General features: G+C 41.2%; 1 protein-coding gene across 1 annotated transcript; it reads left to right on the top strand.

Annotated features, from left to right (window-relative positions):
- Positions 1 to 1544: 1544 nt before the first annotated feature.
- stk35 (serine/threonine kinase 35) lies at positions 1545 to 23914 on the top strand. Its single transcript, XM_034696239.1, has 3 exons — positions 1545 to 2704; positions 5246 to 6054; positions 20170 to 23914. The coding sequence occupies exons 1-2, from the start codon at positions 2116 to 2118 to the stop codon at positions 5986 to 5988; spliced, it is 1332 nt and encodes a 443-aa protein (XP_034552130.1). The 5' UTR covers positions 1545 to 2115; the 3' UTR covers positions 5989 to 6054; positions 20170 to 23914.
- The last annotated feature ends 1719 nt before the right edge of the window (positions 23915 to 25633 follow it).

Raw genomic sequence — 25633 nt, forward strand, 5'->3', positions numbered from 1 at the left:
CCAATGTCTGAGCACACGTGACTCTGCATGCACCACTGAGCAGCTCTCACAGAAACAAACGGAGACATAAAAATATGAGGCACAGAAAACCAACCAAACACAAGCCACAAAGAACACGCTGTTCCTCACTGTTTTATGTAAATGTTTGTCCCGTAGACGTCTAGGATCAGATGCCGGATCAGGTTATTGATTTAAAGGGAAATAGCAGAGAAATCTTGACATTAAGTAATGGTGTCATCCCTCTGCAAACGATGACCAGTGTGTGTTTGTGAAAACAAAAACTAAGATACTGGTTTAGAGTGGAAGTCAAAGGTTTATCTGGTGCAAAGTCCACCTGCTAACTGTGCAGAACTCTAAGGAATCAAACAAGAAAAATCATCAACATCACTCTTCATGCAGGCTGGGAGCTATAGCTGAAAGTCTGGGGAGGAGATAATAAAGAAACACTGGAGTCAGAAGTGGATTGAAGCTTTTGCAAATGTCTTTGGTGAGGAAGACTGACCAGAGGCAGTTTGGGGGGATGAAAATCTGTTGAGGGGTTTCAGGAGAAGAGTATTCCATGTGTGTTTTCAGTTTTTCAGAAGAGTTTTAAGGCAAATACAACTGAAAACAAAGGAAATAACTTTTAGATTTTTACATTTTAATGAAATGATGATGAGGAAAAATTCAAAGAATAAAGTTAAAATGAAAAGATTAGAGAAGGAAAGAGTTAAATGGTAGAATTTCTTCTTCCTCTCATTTTAATCATGCGTTTAAGTTATGCAGAAAGTTCAGTCTCCACATTTTGACTTTATCGTCAATATAAGTACTGATTCTCCAAATGCAAAAAAAACAAGTTCATTTTTCCCCTGTTCATGGTGCAGGAAACACGGATTTATTTCCTGAATTTTGACTTTATTGTCAAAGTTTTGACTGTATTCTAAAAATGCAAAATAATACAAATTTTCTTGTGTTTTTTAAATTAATTTTTCAACTCCTTAGAGTTTCATTTAAATTCGTTTTTGCAATATTCAAAGAGTTTACTCGCTGGAAGTTATAATAAAAATGTATATTTTATTCGTATTTCACATTATTATTTTCTTAATGACATAAATGAGGCGCCATGGCCAGAGTGCCCTCTTCCTGATCTCCGGGGACTTCAACCACTTTTTTTCTACATAGCTTATTCTGTCCTCTGTAAATACTTTTATTATAATTATTATTTTCATTGTATTTGTATTTATATCTTATTAATACTTCTTCTATTAATATTATTTGATATTCTTAATTATTGTGTATAGGAGCAACTTTAATGACTGAATTTCCCCCTGGGATACATTAAGTATTTCTGATGTGATTTGATCTGAAATACAAGTAAATTTAATAAGAAAAACAGAAACTCTGAAATATAACCATTTAAAAGACCATATTCTCAACCAAACTAATTAAATATGAATGAAAATATGATTTAGAAATCGAATCTTGTTTTTCCTAAGATGCAGTTGGGAAACCCTCAGTGTAATCTCATTTTTTCTGTCTCCATATCAGCCTTTGTTCCCAGTTTGTAAATGATCAATGTGTTCTCTGTGTTTGTGACCATGCCCGAGTACACGTGCCCCCGCCTGGTTCATGCCTCACCTCGTTTAAATGAACGAGGCCCCGCCCCCTGACGCTGCTCTGGCTCGTTTTATTCAAACATGCTAACATGCTCGCTCCTATTTTTGTTTTTTACAATCTCTAAAATGTTTTTTAAATCGAATAATTTAATAAAATCTTTTTTTATAAAGGCCTGTTCTGAAATAAAAACAAACGTAGCACGCTCGCGCTGCTCTCCAAACAGGATCTCCTCGAGCTGTTTTTCCTCTCAGCCAATCAGCGGACAGTAGAGCGGCACTAAGCCCCGCCCTCTGTTCTCTGTACCGAGGTGCTGCTGGAACATTGTGTTATGAAGGTGAACTAGTTCCTACAGCTGTGTAGCCTGTAGCTCCTCTTCATCACTTCTTTCTGATTATTCGCTTTAAAAACATTCAACCCGAGGACAGACTGGCGTTACAGCTCCAAGTCAGCACGCAGGGAGACGTCAGGACAGAAAGTAGTTTGAGTTTAAGTAATGAAAGATAAACACCTCCTGCCTTCATGCTTACTTTCAACAAAGAAGAAGTTATGGATATTCGCGACGGGAAGAAGAGGAGAAAGGTAAGCGGAGACTGCGGAGTAGGAGGCGGTGGTTTCGGTGTCGGTCTGCGGGGCTGCAGGCGGAGTGTGGCCGCGAAGATGAAGCGGGATGTCGGCAAAGTGCTCCGCTCCCGCACGCTGGAGGACAACAACCACACGGAGCCCATGGAGGCAGAGGAAGAGGAGGACGACGACTGCTTCTCCATCAGCTTCCACCGGGGGAGCGAGCGCCTGGAGCCCGCCGCAGTGGTCGCTCCTCGGTACAGCCTGCTCCGGGAGGTCGGTCGGGGTAGCTACGGGGTAGTGTACGAGGCCATAGCCCGCAAAACAGGGGCCCGGGTGGCGGTGAAGAGGCTCCAGTGCGACGCCCCTGAAAATGTAGAGCTGGCTCTGGCCGAGTTCTGGGCCCTGACGAGCCTGGAGAACCGACACCAGAATGTGGTTCAACTGGAGGAGTGCGTCCTGCAGAGGAAAGGGATGGCCCAGAAGATGAGCCACGGGAACATGAGGTCCAAACAGTACCTGAGACTGGTGGAGACCTCACTGAAAGGTATGCATAACATGTTTGCTGGTTTGGTAACAGCTATAGGATGCTAACGAACAATGCAGGGAACTCCAAGAGATCCCAAGAAAACGGGCTTAAGTCCAGAAAACATGAGGTTACAATCATTTTTAATAAGCGGTGTGCATGACAATAGATCATTTGCAAGCTTAAGATCGAAATGCAAACTTAAGAAGCCATTTAATGTTTATAAATCTGACTAAATGCACTCAGAAGTAGGTTGAATGTGGACTCTTATGTAAACACTGTAGGGCTGTTCATGGATCAGTGTTTCTGAAATTCTGGCATAAGTTTAGTAAAGCACATGCACACACTGATTTAGAAAAATAATGAAAAAAGATGCATAGTTGTTTGATATTTTGTCACTTTTCAATGTATAGATTGTTTACATTAAATGCATTGTTTGTGTAATTTATTGAAGTTGAATAATATGTGAAATCTGTTGCATTAATAACCTGTGTTTATGTTTTAATAAGGCTCATTCAGTTAAAAGTGATCTTTTATGAATTAAATGATCGTGCAGCCTTGTATGTGTCAGTGACGTATGCAGCTGCTATATGTTGTCTATAGTAGCATACTGAGTACACTGTGTTTCCCCCAGCTCACAAGAGGACACAGTGTACTACTTGGCAGCTTGTTAACCCATTGCTTATTGACTGAATATTTGGGCACTATACAATCATGTCGCAGTGTCTTGGTGGATGTTGTGATGAAAATCTGGAGATTTAATTGATCAAATGTAGGTTTTTGATCACTTTCTATCATTGTTGTCATCAGTTCAGTTTGACCTACTTATCAGCTTCTTTGTTATTGAACAGCAGACCCTATAGATGAGGGTAGAAGCTGTTTAGTGTATCTTCCTCTGATTGGAGTAACAATGCTATTGAATGCTGATTAAACAGCATTTTAACAGCGATTGTGCACAGATTTAGCTGCTTTTCTTTTATCCGACTGCTGTTTAAATATTCATATATTCACCTCCAGCTGACTCCTCTTACAGGCGATGAAGTCAGTATGTTTGTAGTCTTTTTCAAGGTTTGTTTATGATTTAAACGCCCTCCTAGCCTTTGTCTTGGCTCTCTAAATCAAGTTAAGTAACGCAGCCCTTAGAGTGTCGATGATTGGGGCAGGTCAGTGTGGGGGAGGAGAGCTGTTTGCACACTTTGAAAGCCAGTTTCTAGAAGGTGCATTCCTCTGTGGGCTGCGGGAATAGGAGTGCTGACATGTTAAATAACATACATTGAGGTGCTCTGAGGGCTTCTGCTAAAATCAGACAAATCTGGTGACTTTATGGAGTGATAAACATGCAGAAACCCCAGATTCTAATGGAGGAAAACCTGCTGATGTAAGCTTACGAAAGAGACAACAATGCTGCTAAACACAAGGGCTGAAACTCGATTTGTAAAGCATCTTTGACAGAGGGGGAGGGGACTCAGAGTGCATAACAATGAGGGGAAGAAACAGGAGTTTTAAGCATACCAGGGATACTAAAACAAGTTTAAATAATGCTGGATGAAACCAAGAAATCAAATGGAAACCAAACACAACAGCTGAATGCTTCAAATCATGATCATGCAAAAAAAAACTGTGACAAAAACTTGTTAAAGCAAAGAGGACATTAAAGAAGTGACTGCAATGTTGAATGAATAAGGAATAATAAAGAGATTCAGTGAAAAGTTCACAAAGATTATGTAAAATAACAAAGAATTAGTAATGCAGGCTTGTTTAAAACCTTATAGAGACTTGTAAGCAAGTGACAGAACATTATGTACACATTAATATTTGCTGATAAACAACAGGGATAGTCAGATGAGTAACGTCATCAATATGTTTGAGATGGTTCCTGCACGGTTCGTCACTCGGAGCGCTGTCAGGATCTGTTTTACGCCTGGAACTGTTCAAGAAATAGTCAAACCTGAGAGATCCACATGAAACAATGTCAAACATGTCCTGTTTTTGCCTTAAGCATAACGAATAGAAATGCCATATGTCACACCACAAGCCGTACATGTAACTTGTTGGATTTGTTTACAGCATCATCCATGACTTAAAGTGATACTGAGATGAGTCAGGATGCAGCTGGCTTACCGCCCCGGCTAACAACACTTCCTAGTTGTAGTAGTTGAGAGCGACAGGGTACATCCTCAGCGTGTGAAATCTGCAGCCACATTTGCGATGGTTTGCGGTTTCAAACATCACACGCGACACTCTCTGAAGCAGCACATCTGAACATATCAACAGATTGTGTCATATCATCTTTTGCACGCGATTGCAAACCATGTTTATGTTGTTATGTCACCAGAGGAAGAGCTGAAGTCTTCTCATAACAAATGTGTCTCACTGCTCAGTCATAGCAGTCAAACACATCTCTGAACAGGCAGGGAAGTAGCTGGTTTCTTATGTGGGATTCATAGCCCTGGGTGTGTTCTGGCTCTGGTTGTAACTGAATAAATGTCCTAGTTTGACGTCTGTTCCAGTTTGTCTTCTGTTATCTCTCTAATCTGTCCATCCTCAATCTGCACGCTGCAGGGGAGCGCATCCTGGGTCACCCCGAGGAGCCATGCTATCTCTGGTTCGTCATGGAGTTCTGTGAGGGTGGGGACCTCAACCAGTACATCTTGTCCCGCCGGCCCGACCCCCACACCAACAGGAGCTTTATGCGCCAGCTAACGAGCGCTGTAGCTTTCCTCCACAAAAATAACATTGTGCACCGCGATCTGAAACCAGACAACATCCTCATCTCACAGAAATCTGGCACACCGGTCCTCAAAGTGGCCGACTTCGGCCTCAGTAAAGTTTGTGCTGGCATGAACTCAAAGAACATGGAAGACGTGCCAGCAGCAGCAGCAGGCGGTAAATGCAGCAATCAGAACAACATCGTCAACATAAACAAGTTCTGGTTGTCGTCGGCTTGTGGCTCGGACTTTTACATGGCCCCCGAGGTGTGGGAGGGCCACTACACAGCCAAAGCAGACATCTTCGCCCTGGGCATCATCATCTGGGCGATGGTTGAGCGCATCACTTTCATCGACGCAGAGTCCAAGCGTGAACTGCTGGGCACCTACATCCGTCAGGGCACAGAGATTGTACCTGTCGGGGAGGCTCTGCTGGAGAACCCAAAGATGGTTCTGCACATCCCGCAGAAGGCCAGGAGCTCCATGTCGGAGGGGGTGAAGAAGCTCCTCCAGGACATGCTCGCAGTCAACCCTCAGGACCGGCCAGACGCCTTCCAGCTGGAGGTGCGGATGGACCAAGTCACGTGTGCAGCGTGACAACCTTCCCCCAAACGTCACCCCTTTTAACCCAACCAGTCAAAGAAGGGATCCCTCTCTCCCCAGGTAAGCACACCTCCTTTATTTAATATACACAAGTGTCACTTAACATAAAATCAAGTGTGTTTAAAGGGTAAATGTGTGGTATTTCAAACATGCGCCCCGTTGTTTGGAGACTGCAGGTACAAAACTTTTCAAATTGGTTCAGCTGTTTGCAACAGCAGGCTGTAATAACGGAACATGATCGTTTGGGGCAATAACATGCAAAGTGTGACCGTAAAAGTTCTTGTTTATGTCTGTGACAGGCTCAGATTGTTACTATGAGTCTCTGAGGAAGGATCCCTGCTGAGATAGCAGGTTTCTTTTAGCAAGGCAAAGCCTTAGCATTTCTTTCTTTAAAGTCACAAAACTCCACTGATAAAAACAGATATGTAACATTTATGGAAATATAAGTTCCTCATCAACTGATGCATGCTATCAGATAGTTTGTTTGCACTCTTCAGCAACTAAAGCGTCTTTGGATCTAATACAAGCCTATATTACAAACTTATTGAAGGGTTAATGCAGCAGTAGACCAGAGAACCTCAAGAAAGCAATGTCAGGGTTGTTTTCTGCTCAGAAAATAATCTTTACTCTAACAAAAATAGCCTTTCTCTGCAGGGATTTTTCCTGTAATGTTTTCAGACACTTGGAATAACAACTTAAGCCTGCTGGGGGCTAAATAAGATATTTTAGTGGACATGAATTACCAGAATCCCCCATGAAGTTGGTCTTGGAGAGCAGAAGAAGCTGCTGTGTCTAAAAAGAAACCGCAGTATCTTATTTCCGGGAATCATGCACCTCAAACAGAGAGGAGGAGCTTTCAGTGTCGTGAGCTGCTGTCGTGATTAGAAGGAATTAAAACCAGTGACACAGGATTCAGCACCTCTGGCTTAAAGAGAACAGTGTCCGGTGGTAAACCCGGGCTGAAAACAGGTAATCTTCCTTTCAGCTGACGCTATTAGCCCTCACTGCCCTGGTCACTGACTGCAGCGTCACTGGTTTAATAGCCCCAAGTTGGGTTAAGTCACTGGTTTAAATGGTTTAGTACCTTTGTTCAGGAGACGACCTTTCACTCACCCCCTTTTCCTAATTACTCCCAGTATCCAGAGCTGACTTTAAACTGTTCAGTGTTTGATTTCAGGAGTGACATTCATCATAACGTCGACACACTTTACATTTAGCATGAGGTCAAAACTGGAACTTCATCAGACAAACATGCATCTATTCCAGTGCTAGTTGAGGTTTCCTAAAGTTTAGGAGGAGTCTCTTTAAGAAAAAGACTCTATTTTGAAACTGCAGTTCGAGTGTCCGCTTGAGGCTGGCTCCGGAAGTACCGGAAACCACATACACACAATTTCAAAAAAGCCGATCTTTACAGCAGAAATAAACACGTTTACAGCCTGGTACAAAAAAATGAGCCCACCTCTTTACCTCAACAGAAGTTAGGTTGAGTTCAGCATTTCCAATATGGTTCCCGCCGACGATCGGCTTCAAAACAGCACTTCAGGCACGTGGAGCCTTTGTCTTGATATTCGACTAAACACGCACACCCCTACGAGAGTTAGACTTCTTCATTAAGAGAGAGTTAGATCTGGAGTCCGGTAGCTTTAGAGAATAGGTGGAAGCAGCTGTTTATGGCTACAAAAACGAAGTAATTCCGATTAATAATCTTTGCCGGTCGTAGAACTTTTAGTGGGCACACTTTGATTGGTAGTGTTTCCCCCAACGATTACATTACAGCCTGTCTCACTGCTGCATGGTAAATCAATCTACATGAGTATTTCCAAAACTGTTTTCCACATATTTGTCATGCAAACCCTAAAATATGCAAAAAGAGGGCCTAGTTATAAAATACTAACCTTTCCGCTTATCTAAATCACTTTATTAGACAGGCGTCTGTTTATAATCCTCACAGCAGACAGGGACTTTGTTAGAATAAGATTGGAGCAGGAAATAATATGTGAAGCTTAAAGCTATTATTGCTTCTGCACAAAAGAACCAAGTTGTGATAAATCAATCAATCAATTTTTATTTGTATAGCGCCAAATCACAACAAATGTTATCTCAAGACGCTTTTACAAACATAGGAGGTCTAGACCACTCTATGTCAAAACTATAAACAAAACATTCATTAAAGAAAACCACAAAGGAAAATAATGATTGAATTAGTTTGAGAGGCTGTGGGAACTTCCAGTCTCTGACAAGATGTCAGACAACACGTTGACCTCGTCCCTTCTCTCCAAATAGTCCTTAAGCCTAGCTGCTCCTGATTTCTGCCAGAGCCTCTCACGTCATCATCAAGGAAACAGGATTAACAGGAGAGAAAGTATCTGCTGAGTGCTGACGTCAGGACGCCAAACTCAGAGCCACTGATTTGGTTATCACGGTGCTTATAGCGTGCATCATGTGATTAACAACGTCACAGCACGGCTGAGATTGTGAATGAGCAAATATAAAAGTGGAGGTAAAGTTGATGTTAGGTAAGAGGAGAGGAGGGAAGGATCAACACTGGGAACTGAGCAGGTTGCAGGGTGCAACCCCAGCCCGAGGGCCAGCGTGGGTGTGTGAGGGTGAAGCAGAACACACAGGTATTTGGCACAGGTGCCTTAACTTGTTGTGTACTGTACATGAGGTTATTTCAGTTCGTAATAACACCTCTCAGTTAATTACATCTGCAGTGAACTCTCAGAAATCTGACTTCTGTCTGCTTCAAAGTGCTGGCTGCAAGGTCACTCCTCTCTGTGGTATTTGGATGTTTTCACTGACAATTAAAACTCTTAAAGTTTGGCTGATGTCCTGTTTGAGAATATTGAAACTAGAGCAGAGCTATGTATTGGACAGAAAGTAAACAGACACATATGCATGCACGGATTGGACTCAGATTTAATGCCTCCCCTCTTGAGCTTTCATTACTGACTTCATCGCGTTATGATTGGAAAATTACTGTGTATTAATCAGCTAGTAATAGCCTAATGTTACTTTACCTGAGTGAAAATAGTTTATTCTTTTTCATTGAAGTCAAAGTGATTAAAAACTCAGATGAAATGTAAACACAAATATTTCATGTTCTTTGATTGAAGGAGCAGACAGCTCTGCTCTTTGGTTACCCTCAGGTGAAAGGAAATATAAATCTTTATATGAGGTGACTCATCTCATCTTTGCTAGTAACACCCGATCATCAGAGCAGCTTTGATGAAAGTAGGTGAACGTCTTTCGGAAGCTGAAGCAGATCACTTTTAGTTAGCATCATAAAAACACAGGAAAGGATCTCCTCTGAACGTTTTATCTGGATGCAACACCTTTGTTTACCTTTATTGGATGCTTTTGACTGTGAAATGTCACACTGAAAAAAAGTTGCAGCAACACAGACATGGTAGCAAGAGTAGTACAAGAATAATTGAGCACAAATAGAGAAAACATTTAAATACGATTTAAAAAAAACCCAATAAATAAATAAATAAATTAGGAATACAAATTTAAAGATATATACAAATATAACACATGGTATAAACAGTTGGGATTATACAAGCAATAAGGAGTAAGTAGCTTTCAAATTTAATTTTTGAAACACACCAAAATGCAGCTAAGAGCATTTTACAATAAATAACAGAAATGCAAGAAGTGACCCGAATGAAAACAAGATGAATGCAAAAAAGAAGAAGATAGTGTCAAGATATTCATGCACAAAAAAGCAGAACCAACTTGAGGAAAGTAAAGATTAAACATCAGGAAAATTAAAACACCTGAGTCCAAAATAAGAGTTAACTAAATGCAGTAAACAAGACGTCTTCATATTAACCCCCTTTAAAAAGTAATAATGGAGACAATGTCAGACTGCCAGGGCTTTAACTTCAGCATTCATGACATAACTCCGTCCACCCCACTGCCTCCTGGGATAATATTTTGGTTATTGTTGACTCCCCCGAAAACAAACATCCCCGCTCTGCAGGAAGTAACTTCTTCTGCCGCAGTGACATCGTCAAAGTGTCCCAGTTCCATTTTAATTGTCTCAGTTTGTTATTTAGAGCGGAAACATCTTGCGGCACATCAATCTGCGGTCGCGTTGATGTCCGCTGACCCGTATCGTCCGCCTGTTGTCTGAACTTGAACTCTCCATTGACCAGGACTAAGCCCCTTGTTTTGTGTGACAATTAGCGCCGACCACTCCCCGTTAAATCTTTACTGCGAGCCCCGCCTGTCCCAGAGATGTCCCGCCCCTCCCCTCGCCGTGTGACGTAACCTCTCTCAGCTCCCAGCTGGCTCCGAAGGCGCGGTTGCGTGCTGGAGACTGGCCTCATTCTCTCGCGGGATGATGGGATAGCATGTTACGCAATGCGCCTCTCTCTGCACCGGTTCAATGGGAAAACCTGTCATCTGTTGGAGGGGGGATTAGAGGCTGTAAACACGGAGGGGAGGGGGCCGTGTGTATTTATGTCAGGAGCTGGTCAACCGGAGGGACAGCTGACGACAGCACAGCGAGGAGACATGACACAGACAGAACACTGAGAGTGATGACACAACATATCCAGCTCACAGCTTCTAGAAGAGTCTATGAGAGCCTCTGTGATTGGACGGATTTGTTTACATTGATCACTTTAGGATCATGATAAAGCTCTACAGTAGGTTCCAAAAGTAACATCAGCATCCTAAGCTCATTACTGGAGTCTATTAAACTGCATCATTATTCTTCTTTGAACTCATTCTTCTAGTCCTTTTTACATTCCCAGTTCAAGGCCGGACTGTTACGCCTTTCAGAAATGTAAAAAAGCATGGAGGAGGAATGCTGTGGTGAAATGTTCAGCTGCTCAGTCATCATCAGAAATAAAAACAGCGTGACTGTAAAAGGTGTAGAGAACAGCAACGTGTTTGTTTGTTTTTACATCTTGCAGCTTTTGCTTCTGCAGGGTCCAAATGCAACATAAAATCATTCTATGGGACATCCATATTACACCGCTGTGGGGTTTAGTGATCAAGTGCAAAGAGTTATTGATGGTGAAGGTGCAAAATCTCGATATAAACAAATAGTGATGGGTACCTTTCACATTTGAACCGATACGGTTCCGATACCCGGTACCTGGGAATCGGTACCGGTACTCAACGGTACCAATGTTTGGTACTTTTGTGTGTTTATATGGTAATAAATGTTAATTAAAAAAAAAAAAATGAAATCTCGAATTAGTTTAATTTAACATATTTATTTAATTTAACATGAAATGAACAGAAACAGGATTATATAGGTGATTAGATATATTAGCTGACACGTGCTCGTGGCGTCTAATTGCTCTTTCAGGAGTTTATCGATGAACACACGTGAATGTCTGCGGACGTGAAAAAGTCAGTTCTCGGTCTCTTTATAATAACAGGACACACAACTTACTTGTTGGGCATTCACGCACACAGGAACGGTTATAAACAGGGCAAGTAGTCGGAGCGAGAGAGTCAGTCTCAACCATAGACTGTATAAAATAAACTTAATCCTCATGGAGTTCAGCCTCGCGGTGAGTGCGTGCGACCGTCAGCTGCCGGCTCCGTTTGGCGCGCTCCTGCGCAGATGCAGAGAGCAGAGACGTCCACCCGGTCAGTCTCTGACTTTATTACAGGGCGAAAGTATGGAAAATCACCTACTCATCCACTCCCTCACAGTCACAGGGATGCGTTCAGGTACCGAAACAAGGTACCGTTTCATTTTACGTGAGTCGGTACTCGGTAGTACCGACGGAATTCAGTTGGTACCTATAAAAGTACCGGATTCGGTACCCATCCCTATAAACAAAGACCACCATCAAATAGAATCTGAATCGGTTTGTTTGGATTCATTTCTTCAATGAATCAATCTTTATTTGTATAACACCAAATCACAACAAATATTATCTGAAGACTCTTTAGCAGGTCTAGACTGTACTCTATGCTATATTATTAACAAAGACCCAACATCAAGACAGGATAAGATCCAGTCCCATCATACAGACAGGACTCAGTCTGATCTCATCTAAATTCACCATGAGCAGTGCACTTTGCAGCATTTAGCAAGTTACAGTGGCAAGGACAAACTTCCTTTAACAGGCAGAAACCTCGAGCAGAACCAGACTCATGTTAGACACACATCTGCTGAGACTGAGTTGGAGAGAGGGATAGAGGGAGATGAAGAGAAAAAGCTCAAGATGCAGTAACTAGCTGAAACAGTTATTGACACTATCAACAAACCTCTCAGTTGTGTTCACAATTAATCGTTTGGTTACTCACGTTGTATATGAAATGTTAAATTATTCAAAAAACGGACTTCCTAAAAGTTGTTTAAACATCCAATATCTCACATAAAAAGCAGCAGACACTTAATGTGAAGCAGGGATTCACAGATTTTTACACCTGGCCTTGCTTTGTCGCTTAAATATTTTAGTTTTTAATTCACTTTTATGTAAAAACATTGCATCATTCAGCAGTTATAAATGAGCTATGAGAGGTGCAGTGTAATCATTGGTACAAATAATGTACCAGATCCTGTACAAGTTCAGTTTTTGTTCCTGACAGGACGGGATGTAAACCCAATGCCTATTCACATGTGCATACTTGAGGTTTTGAAGGAACGCACATGTACCTGACAGTGTGAAGTCCAGCCCTGTTGCACAAAGGGCAGCGGTGTTGGTAGGCGAGGATGAGATACTTTGATGACACCTTTTACATTTGTATCAATGCTACAGCTTCTCGCCTTGAAGATGATCCTTCTTCTCCAACCGTGGTTATTTTAATCACCCTGTTATGTGTCGCTGTTCTGGGCTCGCACTGTCAGCATGATGCAAGCGGCATCACTTTCCCCAGCGGCGTCGAATTTCTCAGATTATGACCTTCTGGCTTCTGACATCAGATCACCCTGACTTGTGCAAGATTTTGGAGGCTGGCGGGAAAAATCAAGGAAGAGTCGGGGTGAAAGATACATCTGTTTATGTTCACACATGCAGCCCATGCCCAAAGTTTCGTGCAAGTGTGAAAACAGCTTCAGCGGCTGAAAACTTTATCAGAGGTAGAAGTTTTTGTGCCGGAGTAAGAAGCTTATTGCTCAAAATCAGAAACAGTGCAACATTGTTTTCCTCTAAGTCACCAGACTCCTTTGGCATAAACGTGATTTTACCTCCAGATTTAGTCTACATGCTGAAATCTTTTAACCAATCAGCATGTGAGCCCTTTGCTCAACACCTTTAAGTTACTCTTTTAAAAAAGTCTGCTATCTTTGAAGAGAAGAGAAATCTACTAAAAAGAAGAAGCACTTCCATCCACAGTGCACAGAGTGATGCTGAGTTATGTAAGGGAATAAACGTTGCTGATTTCTAATGGCTGAATCTCTAACGGCGTGGATCAGGAGCAGGAAATCCCTTCAAAAACTGATATCCTCAGCATCAAAACAGAACCATGTGCATCTGTGTTTTCTATGACATCCTCCTGCTCATCCTCTGCCTCACTCCTCCCTCTCACTCTCTCTCTCCCTCTCTCTTCCTCTGGTGGACAATGAGCGCGCTGCTCCTGGTTCACAGCTTACAGATCACGTCTGGAACATTTTGTCCTCTCACTGCCTGCCTATGGGCCTGCCATGTGCCGCCTCTGTCTAAACCAGGACAGAGTGCTGTGAGCCTCTGCTCTCCCCTCATCTACAGTCTTTACTTTTGGAGTCTTGTTTTTTTTGTTGACAGTACGAGCTGGCATTTTACAAGTTGAGGCATTTTCAGGGTGTTGTCTTTGCTGTGCACGCTTGAATTCCTCCACATACTTTAATATCAATACATTTCCCTCCTGTGGGCATTTATCTCTGCATGGTTCTTCCATCTTATGTAAATAATTTTCAGTGAATGTGGTTGCTGCTCCTCTTCCTTCAAACCGCTGTCTCCAAACCTTAATTTCCTCCAGAGTTTGGTATGTTCTGAATCCACTCAAACAGCAGGGGGTATTTCGGAGGGACTCGCCAGAGGGAGGCCACCTTTATGAGATTTTTGGGAGTGGGTGTGATGAGCGCATTGGCGTTCTTATGCAACATGCTCGTAAAAGTGAGCTTTCAGTAGCTGAGAAGCTTGTAAATATTTCCTCTGGGCCCTCAGGCTTCAGAGCAAGAACTGCAAAAACGAGTTTCTACACAAATGATCCCGGGGAACTACGGCTTTGTTTTCTCGTGTTTATTCAACAGTCGGACAGGAAAGCTCCAGCTTGCTTCTGCTTTCAAGTCGTTTCTCCATTAATAATAAACAGATTTGATCCCAGTTCAGTCCGGGGAAAGTCTAGAAAGTCCCACAGCGCTCGGTAATACCACGTAACCACATCTTTTCCACTTCGCTGTGCCCATTCACAGTGACTGTGTGGAAGCTAATGGGTTTTAAGCCCTTAACGCCGCGTTAATCTCCCTGCAGAGTGAGCACCATCTATTAGAGCCACAGAGCCGGCTGCAGGTGCTGGACATGGTCATATTTTGGCCTTAGTGGCTCCCTGTATTGTTTAAATGGCTCTGACACAGCAGACTGCGTTGATTTTGGACTGTAAATAATAGATGGTAACAGGCGTGGTAGGCATCTGTTGTAGAAAGCTGGGTTTGGTCCCTGCTTCATAATATTATTGGGGATTTTTCGGATTTGCTGTGTCACCACTGTTATCGACTGACTGATAAGAATATAAGAACTTCAAGATGGCAGGATTATCTGAGTGATGCAGCTGAGAAACAAACTTTAAGTCAGTGTTTGTTTGATTATTTAACCACATCCGAAATTGTGCAACTTTCTGTCTGGAAGTGATCAGCAGGTTTTGAAACTTGTCCAGGTAATAGTTTTGTCACAGAGCTGGAACGGCTGCGATATACTGTAATCCTTTGGGGAACTGAGAGTAGATCATAGAAAGTCTGCTAAAACATCTTATTTCCAGCACTAACAGGCTCAGACTGTCCCACAACAAGGACTTTGTTAGAAAGCTGAATGGCTTTTTGAAACTAGAAACTGGTTACATCACTTTCTACGAAGTCGCTACAAGTCATTGACTTAAACCATCATTTACACCTCAGGAGTAGCTGCAGACTCTGTGATCCTGTGTTTAGCCGTGTTGGATAAACTGTGCTCCGCTTTGATTGTTTTCTGATTATTTTCTTCTCTTTAGATTAGTCACTTGGTCCGAATTTAAACTTCCTTGAGAACGTCGAGGAAATGAGTTGCTTCAGAACATTCTAATTTTATCAAGCGACCAGAGATGATTTCCGATTTGCAAGATTGCAAGATTAAAATAACAAAATGGCTTTGTCAGTGGAGACTCAGGTTGTTGAGGGTGTTTCTGCTTACAAAAGAGTTGAATTTTTTTCCAAGGGAACCTTTGAATAACAGCCTAAGCCCGTCACTGGTAGAAACCATTGCTTGTACCAGACGCTCTTTCATCACAGCCCTTTACTCTAAAGGCGTACTTTGGTGCCTTTACTGCCTGTTTGAAAGAGTTTGCTGGAGTAGCACAGAAACGTTTGTATTTATGAGTCGTGTAGACTTCATAAGATGTAAAAATAAGAATCAGGTTTTATTAGAATTCATCTGTCCTTTAAGTTTTTCAGTCATTATTAATAAAAATCCTTAATTGTCAAGTTGAAGCTCCTTCGTTGTGATGGTTTATTACAGTTGGCTGGTTCTGTTTTGGTTTGTCGGTTGTTTTTGGTTAACTTTCGGAAACGCTCTGTCAGATCAACATGTGGAGGAACTTGAAGGCAGCACACACCTCAGCTTACATAATGAAGAGTTTTCGTGAATGCTCACAGAGCGGAATGTGTTACATGGCATGCCACTGTGCCACAAAACCACCCGGAGCTCATAAAACGCCAACACACCCTCTCCAACTGGTTATCATAGAGAAAGCTGCCACAGTGTCCCGGCCCCCACCACTTCCCCAAAGATACCGGTCTCTGCTGGTTTTTAACGAGACAGTCTGGGTTATGCAACAAGAAATGGCTGGCTGAGGCTGAGGAGGCAGCAGGCCTCAGTTTGTCCAAGATCTGCTGGGCTCAAGCCTCGCCTTGTTTCCCGTGTTTTGCTTATTTATGCAGCCGTCGTAAATCCAGCAGAGCAACAAGCAGAAGGCTGATTCACTGACTTTAGCCTGCGTTCGACCAGAGGAGAGGTTAAACTGTTTATATGTTGCTGTATGTTAGTTTATCAGGGTTTATCTGCACAGGAAAATGAGTTCAGACTTCTTCAGCTGCATTAAGTCACTTCTGGATAAAATCTACGTCACATTTTCCTCCTCAGTTTATGAGAAATTGGAATTCAAGCTCCGAAAACAAGAATCCTAAATCTTCCTTTTGCCTCGAGTCGTAACTTTAAGCTTGCTCTGTGATCTACTTCTTGACTGCTGTGTAAGGGAAGCAGACATGACCCTCTCCTCTGCAGGAAGGTCAGAGGTCAGGGTCCTCTGCAGACCTCACAGAGATTTAGTGTCTTGTCTTGGGACACATGAACAGTTGGGTTACTTTGAGCCTTCCCTTAGGTTGAATTACCTCCTCCCACTTTGTCTCTGTGCTGCTCAGTGGTTTACCTGAGACTACACAAGACCAATACCTTTACCTTGCTCCTGACAAACTACTCCTCTGATCATTTTACTAACAGCAGAACCATCCTCCCTTTCTGAATGTTTGCTCCCCGATAAAAAAGTATACAGGGGGCTTCATAGGTACAGAAGTTTGCTTTAACCAATGGCTGGTTAAATGAAAATAATCATCATGGTTTGCAGGATATACTCCCTGATAGTGTGCACAAATAGTGGTTCAGACTGTTTGGAAATTGCTCCGGTAGATTGGTAAGAAAGGCGACCATGCAATCTGATCCTTCAGGAAAAGGGCAGGCGAACCAGTAAAGTCCATAAGTCCATTGTCCAGAGAGATGAAGTGATTTATCAGGGGAGGTTGGTGGCTTCAAATTGAGAGATCTAAAAGTTGTTTATTGCACCGGTTTAGCATCAGTATTGGACGATATTTGCTCTGTTGATAGATATCAGCCCGTCTGCACTGTTCTATGCATTGATGTGAGCAGCCGGCATTTGTGTTCCTTACGGCTGATTCAGACAACAGGGTTTTCGTTGGGCAGAAGAAGTCACCTGTTTGATAAACTCTGATTTGTTTTTATGGGGAAACGTGAAAGAAAGAGTCAGCAGCGTTTCTGATGAAGATCAGAGGCGTGTAGTTTGTAAGACATGCAGCAATAAAATACGTCAATCCTTATTTTAAACACATCACCCTTGATTTTTACATTAAATGCCCTCTAAGTACCAGGATTTCCCTTCACACAATGACATAATGTCCTAAAGCATCTGCAAAGAACCCGTCACAGTCCGTCGAACAGATTAAAGTCTGACATGCACAATCTTCTTCAGAATTCTTTAACTGTTTGTCTGCACGCTCGACTACAAGACCTTCACTGTCCCTCAAAGACTCCACATCATCATATTAGCTCCAGTTTAAAAACAGCTTTTACTTTCATAGAAAGCACAACAGAGAACCGTCAATTTAACTATGAACTGCAAGTCTGTGCTGAGGGAGGCGTGCTGCTTTCACTGTCATCAGTATGTAGAGTTGTGTAACATAAACATGGAGGGGCGTTTCTTCAGGTGTGAAAAAACATACTCGTAAAGGGAGTCTGAAGTCAGTGAGTTCAGAGAGGACTCTTATAGCTGCTGCTGGAAGAACAAGAAAAAACACAATAAGAAAAGAGACTGAATGCTGAAGAGTTAGTCAGATACTTCCCCAGGGATTGCCAGTTACTTCTTTAAAAACTTTAACATGATTTGAAACACGATAGTCGTCAGATGGAAAAATGTTAATGTCTGTTCATGCATCTTGTAAGTTAAACTTGCAGGCTTTACCAAATCAATGGAAAGAATAGTCAAAAAGCGACTTATCACAGCACTGAATCAAATAAAACTTGCCAAGCTTTGAGTAAAGCTCTGATAGAATCTTTTTACTGTTTTAAAGATGAACAAAACACCATAAACCATGCAAAGCATGGACATAGCCTCACAGTAACATCAGCAGTTGGTTTCTGGAAAGGCATTGTGAAGCCTAAAGATGGTGGTAGCCATATTGGAAATGCTAGTTCCCCCTTACTTCCAGCTGATCTAGAATCGCGAAAAAGCTGCTGAGTCTTTAGCTTCTGTTGTTTTTAGCATTGTTAGCGAATACTAGGCGATAACAACATGAAAGTGCAACTTTCTACTATTGATACAGGAAGAAAGCCAGCTTGGATTTCAAGCTCAGGCTTACCAAAGTTATCCGAGTTTCCAAGTTGGAATTCCTGACTTCCAAGATCAAATGGGACGCACCAAAAGACGCAGAGTTAAGGGAATAGCCTTGCTGCCTATAAAAGAGCTACAGCAGCTTAACTATCCATCAAATAAGCCACGCCCCTATTTTTGGCTAATTATTAGTGAGTTTTTTCCTCAATCATAAAAGATGGGCTGTAAAAATGTTAAGCCTCTCACACAGTTGTTTGGAATAATAAATGGGCTCCAGAGACCTAAACCATGTCTCATACCAGGCTGTAAACACTTTAACTTATGCTGTGAAAGTTGACATTTTAATATTGGCTCTAAAGGAGATAACTTGTTGTTTTGGAGATAGTCCCAAGTGGACACTCGAGGAACTGCAGTTGTTTTCTTCTTCCTCAATGGCTTCACATTTTAACATAGGAGGTTGCAGCTTGGCAGTAACGTTATCTGAGAGGACGCTGACAGACGATGAACCCTGTGAACCCAAACAAAACATCAGTTCAGTTTTCTTGTTGATGATCAAAGTTGATTATAAAAAACACACCGTAACTTACTACTGTACATTTAAACAGATTTGAAGTGCTCATCCTCGGTGGTGACATAAGCACTTTCTCTGTCCCCATCCTGCACATCATCATCATCCCTTATTCACCATCTCCAGCCTGCGTGCGTCCCGCTAAGCTGACCCACTTGTGTTCATACCATGTGCTGAGGTTATGCAACCTAAAAAGAGGAACAAACCGCTGCCACTCTGAGCTGCTGCTGCTGCTGCTGCGTGCCAGCCGCTGGGCTATAATTAGAGCACAGCGCTGGACTAAACCTGGACTCATCCACAGGCAGGAATACTCCCAGGTGTCGGCTGGCGTTGTCATTCTGCTGCAGGTAGATGAGAGGCAGTCAGTGTGACACAGCTCTTTTAGACAGCAAGTCGAACTGCTGAGTCATCAGTACCTGCAGCAGACACCTCCTATGATGCCTGTGGCATGAATATATAGAAGAATAATGCATTATGCATTATATAAGAGGCACAGGTGGTTTTCAATAACAGGATGGAGTGTGATAAATATGAACAGTCTCACAAATATTTTTATAACCCTTTAAAATTCTAGACACTGCTCAAAATAATGTTTTATAACCAGACAAATACTCATCAGAATTTCCCTCGTATAATACAGTGTGTTTGACATTAAGTAAGATGTCAAAATATGCACCCCTGTCACATCTTGACATAAATGGACTCAGTTTGTGGCTGGAGTGTGACCAAATCCGGGCATACCATCACTCTTCTTTTCACTAAAGCATAAAAAATACTGAGCTAACATCTGAAATATAACGTGTTGCATTCAAAACATGGCATTGTTCAGAGCAGAACAATATCATGTGTCCATATTCTGAAAATATCCAACACGTCTTTCATCATATATGCATCAAAACTTTAAAATATGTTGGCAAAAATACTTCAAATTCTGAGGTACTCTGCAAACAAAAATGTAAACAAGGGTTTCTTGTGTGCAGCAGACACGAATCTTCACTCACGAAGGAGTTCCTTGTAATGGTGAAACCCTGTGAATGCTCATGTGACTGTTTTTAATTTGTTTATTCATTTCTTACATCAATAATTTATTATTAGTACAAGAAAGTATTACATGTGTAGGCAAATACTTTCTTTTAAGCATGCTCAACTCTCTTGTGAGCATGCAGTAATACCTCGTGATCACACGCAAGTTTCGTATATCTTTGTACGTCACTCTCTGGGTTGATTCTGCCTTGTGAGATTTGGTACATCTATGGAAATACTAAAGGCTTAAAAAGAATGAAATATTAGATATTATCAGCTGTCTCTCCATTCTGACCCGTCTCTTCTTTGTGTCTCCACAGCTTTGTTTACGTTGGGACATGGTCTCGACGATGGACAAAAAAAGGGACACGGACAAATTGAACTGTGAAGAATCCACAATCATAATCTGAGCGGGATGCCACGATGATTCCAAAACTCTGAGACAAAAACTGTATGCAAAGTCAAACTACAGTGTACTTCCAGCACCTTCCAGTTACAATCACTGTCACCCACATGTGTCAGGTGTCCCCGAGAGCTGACTGGATGTGAAACCAGGTTAAAGACGGATGTTGTTTTTATATTTGATGATTTTTTGTTCCAGACATCCCCAGCACAGGCCTGCTCTTCTCCAATATTTGAAATTAACGCCTCAGTGGCACAGATAATCTGACTGTAACGTGGATATGTTACATTTCTCACTGATTGTTAGAGAATCCACAGGTTCTTTCCCCACATGCTCCCCGTTCAACCATGTGCCTTAGAGATGACTCACAGAAGTGCGATTGGATCTTTGAAAATACAAAAAAGCGGGAAAGAAACTTCATCCATGAGACTAAAACCGTGTTTGACTCGTTCATTCCTGCCAGCAAATTTTTCATCCCACCAATGAGAGCTCTTGCTTTCAAGATTACAGAAAACCTGCGTGGATGTAAAGTAAGAATGTAGAAACTTCTTTCCTCCTTGAAAATTGAGCTTAAATAGAAGACTGGTCGCTCATGTAAGGGTGGTTAAGATGTTTCATGAAATTGTGCCACCCTCTGGAGGCAGAAACAAAACAAATGTGAACATTTAAAGGTGAAAAAGGATGGAACACCTTTAAGAAGTAGCAGGCCTGTTTCAACTCCATGCAATACTGTGTTTTTTGTAACCAAACGTCGTCCAGCAGGGAATTCAAACCGGTTTCATTGGCCCCGATCTCAATCCAAAGAGCACCTGCTGGACTTATTATCTTATCTGTTTTTTATCATCACTGCATCAGTTGGTGGGTTTTTGGTAACTTTGTACTGAATGTTTTTTATATATATCGAGGATGTTGAGTGGCGTTTAAGGAATTCTTACAGACTCATGTAATGTTTGAAAACAAGATATCGGGTCAGTGGTTAACATGCAAATGTGTCATAAAGAGATATTGAGCAGTGGTTTTTAACACCTCAGCAGTATTGAGCCCTCTGCGGCTGAATCTTTCATGATTTTTTTTTTGGGACTCTCTCAGTAGATTTGAAGGTTTGTCATCTGGAAACAATCCCCCAAATCCATCATGACGGCCCCTTCCTTCCTTCATTCCTTCAGTTCTTTATTGAAGTGCTTCGAGCACTTTGCAGTGGCACGTAATGCTGTGTACAACAGACTCAGGCAGGGCAAGGTTGTAGCCTTACACTGACTGTCTGCTCTAGTTCATGCTCTGATCACAGACTATGTGAGACGTGGATGTACGTTTTTAGGGTGTTTAAGCTTCCAGTTTGCAGCTGAGCTGACTCCATCTTGGTTTTTGGAGCCACATGAGACTTTATTAAGACGACAGTTAGTCTGGACAAGAGCATTGTTAGCAAATGCTGAATTATCAGACTTATTTTTCATTTCCTACAAAAAGGGACCATAGTTTTAAACATCATCATACAGACTTTTCTTCACCCTTCAAGCCAATATGATACGTCCACTTCTTATACAGTCTGTGTTCTGTTCATGAAAACTGATCACTACGTGTTGGCTGATCTACAGGTGAGACAGTACTTGAAAAAACTCTTATCTCCAGGAAAATAGAGAGAACAAAATGCTAACGTTCAAATCTACAGAATGCTTAAACTTAGATTAAACAGAGAGTAACTTCAGCGTACAGGGGAAAGCTTATAAAAGGGATTCAGTGGAATAGTATGTATTTTTCAGACTCTCTAACACAGATCTTCTTAACACTGCGTGGTTTTCTGGTTCAGTGACTCCACAGTAGTATTCGTAGACTTTGAGGCATTTTGTCGTGTGGTCCTACCTCATTCTCAGCACTCTGAAATATCTACCTAAACAGTCTCATTTAGCCGAGTTTTACTTTCTGATTTGTTTTACCTCAGACTCTTGATCTTGAAATAACCTCTGACTAATTTCTTTGTGTGGTATTTTTCTTTGCTAAGCTCGTGTTGGTTGCATTCAACATTTACAGCTCCCCAAAGTGTCCTGGAAAAATGTGTTTTGCGTTTCTTTTGTGTCTTGATGCAGTTTGTTTGTCCTGACTCCGTAGGAAGACGGTTTTAGATGCTATTCGATGAGTCTGCATTACTACGAGATATAATAATGCGTTCACAAAATCTCCACGTTTGTTTTTCTTCATCCTGTTACGTTATGCATGCTTGTTGCTAAATTACCAAATATTTCGTGCTGCATTTTCACATCAGCTCAACCTGACTTTCTTTGGAAACTTGCAGGAAAATGTTGGAGTAAAGTTAAGCGGAAAAATTGGGCTGTTTACATATAGACACGCAGCTCACCCTTAATATTTAGAAAATGTTTTAGGAGTGTCTTGCGTGTAAACTTAAAGCTTATCAGGATCACAAAACCAACTGCGTCGACGCAAGAAGCTCCTAAGGCATCCAAAATAAATGTGGAGGAAACTAGATTTGGATTTGGCTGTGACTTTTATTTTAAAGGATTTCCTTTTGAATTAGCGCCAGACAGATATACATGGTTCACCACTATAATAGGGCAGATATTTGCATATTTTATTTGCATATTACTTTTCCCAAAAGTGGCGAAATTAACCTTTATTTCCAGAGTATTGAATGCTGGACAAAATGCCCTGAGTAGATTTCGAATTGGACCATTACTCGTCATCTTTCTGCATCGCAACTGAACTGAGAGTCTGTGCTTGAATTTATTGACACTGTTTATTATTATTTATTAATCTACGTAACGTTTTTATTGAATCATACTGTTACAAATCTACATTTTACTGCAAGCTCTAAAATCTGCATCCAAGGCAGACACCTTTGTTAATGTTAACACTGTCTGCAGCACAAGTTAAAAAATATTGCGCATCAGTAATCCCTGACTTTCCCCACCTTTAAAATCGACATCAGAATCAGAAAAAAAAAACCCGTTTCAGATCTTTGATAAAATTATGCAGCATATCCTGAAAGTGAGGTTTATGAATAACGATAACCGTACGATTAAAATGTGTTTTTGCATCGATTTCTGACACTTGTGGGAGCTGTAGTTGTTGAACGCTCACACAGCTGTTGCTCAAACATGAAGGTTTTCAGCTTTGGGATGAAAGTTTTAATTTTTCAGTAAGGATTAGTGTAAATCTGTGATTTACTCTTTGGGATGTAGAGTACGGAACCTGCACAGCAGCGTCCAGTAATACTCCTGTTTCATGAAGTGTTAAACTTAGCATGGTTAAAGACTGTAAATGGCATTGCTGTGGTTGATAGTGCATATGCTAACTGAGGATCTTTATACTAAACCTTGTTCTCCACTAACCTGCTGTCACTGTATCCGTCTGTTTCATTTCTCTCTCCTCTTCAGACTAGTTATAAATCCACTTGAAATCACTTTACACTATGCAAAATGTGTCACTGCCTCACTGTAAACACCGTACAGAGCCACACCGTTCTCAAACAAACTGTGTATAATATCTTTGTTCTTTTTAGTGCATATTTCCAGTGTGTTCATAAATAATGTTCAAGATGTTGTGTAAAATAATGAAGCTGACAGGAGCCATTAGATGTTTGACAAAGCATCGTCTTTTTTGCTGTAAATATGTTTGACAATTTTTCTTGGAATAAATGATAAAAAATATGACAGTGTGTATTTCAATTATTATTATTTATGTGTGTGTGTGTAAATAATGAGCCCAAAACCTGCACTAAAATGTAACAGTTGAGTAAAGGTCTCACGTTTGACACTTAAACTTTGAAACCAGGAAGGACCATATTTGGACGTGAGAGATGCGAGAGTAAACAATCAGTTATTGAAGCTATTCAGTTGATGCTAAAGGCTACTTCATTAGATTACATATTGGATAGTTAACTGGCTAAGCTAACAAGCTACACATGGTAAGAACAGAGTACATACTTAGAAATTAGTTCTAATGTTAAAAAATATTAACTACAAAATTTCAAGTAAGTGTAAAAAAAAATCATCAGACACTTTTTATACTAAAATGAAATATTATCTGTCTAATTCGTCTTAATTTTTTTTAAAGAAGCACCAAGAAGACAGAAAACAAATAATTACTCAGCGCGTTGAACATAAAAAAAATAGTTTTCCTTCTTTGAACCAGGCTGTAAACATGTTTATTTCTGCAGTAAAGTTTGAAATTTTAACATGGGGGTCTATGGGGACAGACTCACTTTTGGAGGCAGCCCCAAGTGGACACTCTGGGAACTGCAGCCAGCAGTTTTTTTTTATAAATTCAGCTCTTCCATGGTATGAAATGTAAATTTCATTATGTCATAAATGTTTTCATCAGGTGTGGTGGAGAACATTAAATCCCTTCATCTGTTTTATTTTTCAGTATTTTTGTAAGTAATTTTTTTCTGCATGTTATTCGTGTTACGCAACACTTAAATAAGAGTAGATGGATAACAACAGGAAGGAAGGAAACATGCAACAAAGGTCTCAAGCCAGATGTGAACTGGGACAGTTTAGTTTTTTAACAGACCTTTTAGTTCTTTCTTTATGAGCTCTGATTTATCAGAAACACAGGTGACTGAGGTTTCATTAAAGGCACTGTAAGTTTTCATGTGGTGCTGATTCTGGTGGCCTCTTTGTTTCATGGGATGAAAACCACATTTTCCATGAGAACCATCACCCGCTGAAAGTATTTTCTCAGTCACTCACTATTTTCTGCTAAAGTGGACTCATCTCTCACCATGCACAGTTCGCTTTAAAAGTCAGAGTAAATACCTCCAGTGGTGGAGACAGACTGTCACTCTGCTCCTATCAAGCTTCACAAACATATATTAGTTTGTTTAGCGGAGTCTGAGGCTCGTCATTGCTTAGTTAAGCTCCAAACTGTGTTTCCCACAGCTGTCACTAATCCCTGGATTTTCACTGGATTATCACCTCAGAGTTTGTTTTATCAGTGCAGAAACAGCAGACAGGCTCCCAGCTATAACCATCACCCAGACATCGACCTACAGTCATTGTTGTGCGCTGGTTTACAGAGATGTTAGCATTAAATGGCAGAGAATGGCCTGTACACAAGTGAATTATTATGCATCGAATGGTGTTTTAAGAACTGCGCCCATTTTTTTTTTTTAAGTTATATTTTTGGGCATTTCTTGTCTTTATTGGATAGGACAGCTAGAGAGAGACAGGAAATGTGTGGAGCACAGAGTAGAGAATAACATACAGCAAATGGTAGAGGTTGGAAGTTGAACCTGCGACTGCTGCGACGAGGACTATAGCCTCTGTATATGGGGGGCGCACTTAGACCGCTAGGCCAACAGCACACATGACATGTGATCATTTTGCCTCTGGCATTGATCATGTTAGTGAAAGTTAATAACTGTT

Source organism: Notolabrus celidotus, chromosome 11 (assembly GCF_009762535.1).
Source record: "Notolabrus celidotus isolate fNotCel1 chromosome 11, fNotCel1.pri, whole genome shotgun sequence".
In the NCBI taxonomy this organism is placed as follows: Eukaryota; Metazoa; Chordata; class Actinopteri; order Labriformes; family Labridae; genus Notolabrus; species Notolabrus celidotus.

Bases quoted from the DNA above. Each gene is read 5' to 3' on its own strand.
- stk35 (XM_034696239.1), top strand. From the start codon at position 2,116: ATGCTTACTTTCAACAAAGAAGAAGTTATGGATATTCGCGACGGGAAG. The intron at 2,705-5,245 runs GTATGCATAACA...TGCACGCTGCAG, and splicing joins GGTGGAGACCTCACTGAAAG to GGGAGCGCATCCTGGGTCAC.